Here is a 2,457-nt window from a genome sequence, read left to right on the forward strand (position 1 = left end):
GGAGGATGGGAAAGGCAGCGGAGCACAACAGACACTAGGATGGCAATTTGTAAATCAATGGATGTGTAACTGATGTGATTCTGCAATCTATGTATGGGGTGAAGGTGGGAGTTCATAACCCACTTGAATCAAAGTGTTGAATATAATATGTCAAGAAATTTGTAATGTTTTGAACAACCCACAATAAAAAATTAAAAAAAAAAATATTTTGCTTGTGTTTGTGTGTGATACTGGGTATTGAACCCAGGATGTTCCATTACCGAGCTCCATTCACAGCTCTATTTTTCATTTTGAGACAGAATCTTGTTAAGTTGCCCTGTGTTCCCCCTGCTTCAGCCCACCAAGTAGCTGAAATTGCAGGTGTGAGCCTCCACATGTAGTATTTTCTGACACTCTTGAAAGGTTACTACATAGGGAGCAACTGCACAGGTATCTCAGGACTGTTCCCTGAAAGTGGCTTCAACAGTCTGGGTGCCCATGAGAGTGCTGAGTCCCATCCCATGTTCCTGCCGTTGAGTCATCTGCATGTCATTCCATGCACACTGGAATTCTAGGACACAATAAGGGTCAGGCCTGTTCTCACACAGTTCTAGTTGACAGTGTTCAGGCCACACAACTGCTCTGCAAAGGACTAAGAGCTTGCTGTGTTGCTAGCCATGCCTTGGTGTGTGGTACATGGTGCCTCACCTAACCAATCTTTCTGGAAAAAACTAGTTTGTGAAGCTAATAGGGTATCTATCCTCAGCATGGCTCTCAGGGAGTGTCATGTAGCTTTAGGGAAAGGCTCTGTTTCTTTGCTTCTTTCCAGCCTCTACTTAGTTGTAGAACCAAGTCAGCCCCGAGTATAGTCCTGACATTAAATACCTTTACTTGAACATTTCCCCGTAAGAGGGAGCATGCTTCTGGTCCACTCTTTTCAGTGAAATGGATTTCAGACTTCTGTTTTCCAGAACTTTCAGAGAAGAAATACAAATTTATTAAGACAGCATGTTTGTGGTAATTTGTTACAGCAACCACAGGAAACTAGGTAAACCCATTTTGCTACATTTAACTCTTTAAATAAAAGCCAGGTTTTAACATTTCATTTAAACAATGGTCAACTCTTGCTATACCACCAGTTTATGTACAACCAAAATCCATCTTTATTTTAAACCAAAACTATTATTAATATCTTTCACTGCTATGTGCCAACAAATTGATTCATATTTCAATGGCTCATATTTCAAACAATGAAATAATGAACGATTAAAGTGCTGTAGTGACCACTTTTTCCTAGCACTACGAAATAATCATCATCTGCCTCGGGATTAAGTTTAATAAATAGCACAGTGCATACAGATATTTACAACAGTTTTAAAGACAGAGATTCTATTCGTGTAGTCCCAACAATAACAACAAATTGGTGTTGGCATGAACTGTTTATACATTCTTGGGTACAGCTGTTTTGAAAGTAGACTTCATTTGCAGTTTTAAAAAAATGTCCTGCTATTCCCCCAAAATGTGCTTTAAGTCCAGGGGAATTACTTGGTGTCAATGTGTAGCAACTGCTCTCTGCCATTTATTATCAGGGACTTTAACTCTCCGTCTTCTTCCACTTCCACTCTTTCCTGGCCATTCTCAATGATTCTTTTGGTGGTGACTTTTTTGCCATTAACCATTTCGGTGGAAGTTGACATGGACTTGAAGCTTCCTGTCCCACCACTGCCACAAGACATGGAGAAGGAAGAAAGGCCTCCATTTTCAAGGGAACCAAAGGAAGTAAATCCTGTATCAAAAGAAGAAAAACCACCCCCAAAAGCTGGAAAGCCACTGAAGGTAGAGAAAAGGGGTGCGGACCCTCTGCTTCCCCGGGAGCTCCTCCGACCCCCAAAAATGTTCTCAAGCGGGTCTCCGAAGAAGTCAAACGAAAAAGGGTCCCGGCCGCTGAAGAACTCCTTGAAGACCTCAGCCGGGTCGCGGAAAGTGAAGACGAACTGGAAGGGGTCCTCGAAGTTGCCTGCGCCCGCGCTGCCGCCGTCCACGCCGGCCTCACCGTAGCGGTCGTAGACGTCGCGTTTCTTGGCGTCCGACAACACCTCGTAGGCCTGGGCCACCTGCTTGAATCTCTTCTCGGCCTCCTCCTTGTTCTCCGGGTTCTTGTCGGGGTGCCACTTGAGCGCCAGCTTGCGGTACGCCTTCTTGATGGCCTCCGAGGAGGCCTGCCGGGGCACACCCAGCACCTCGTAGTAGTCCACCATGTTGGGCAGCGGGCGCGGCCCGTGGCCAGGGCACGGCAAGCGGCGCGGGGGCAGCCGGGGCACGCGGCCGAGTGCGGGCTGCAGCGAGGGCGGCCGACAGGGGCCGCCCCTTATGACGTGGCCGCCTCTCATTGGCCGAGGCCTCCGTCGGTGCCGCATCCCAGAATGCTGTGCTTGGGGGCCTGTGCCCACCGCTGGAGGAGGTGCTCTGTGACGCCCC

At 47.3% G+C, this 2,457-nt stretch overlaps 2 protein-coding genes across 7 annotated transcripts in view; one reads left to right on the forward strand and one right to left on the reverse strand.

Moving 5' to 3' along the window:
- LOC107138814 (UDP-glucuronosyltransferase 1-2) overlaps positions 1-2,457 on the forward strand; it is a 107,436-nt gene that overhangs the window by 87,623 nt on the left and 17,356 nt on the right. The gene's annotated exons all lie outside the window — the stretch shown is intronic.
- Positions 1,521-2,237, reverse strand: LOC107138817 (dnaJ homolog subfamily B member 3). Its single transcript, XM_015481602.2, has one exon. The coding sequence runs from the start codon at positions 2,235-2,237 to the stop codon at positions 1,521-1,523; it is 717 nt and encodes a 238-aa protein (XP_015337088.2).

The sequence above is a fragment of the Marmota marmota genome, unplaced genomic scaffold, assembly GCF_001458135.2.
Source record: "Marmota marmota marmota unplaced genomic scaffold, marMar, whole genome shotgun sequence".
NCBI lineage: Eukaryota > Metazoa > Chordata > Mammalia > Rodentia > Sciuridae > Marmota > Marmota marmota.

Coding starts and splice junctions, on each gene's coding strand:
- LOC107138817 (XM_015481602.2), bottom strand. CDS start 2,237: ATGGTGGACTACTACGAGGTGCTGGGTGTGCCCCGGCAGGCCTCCTCG.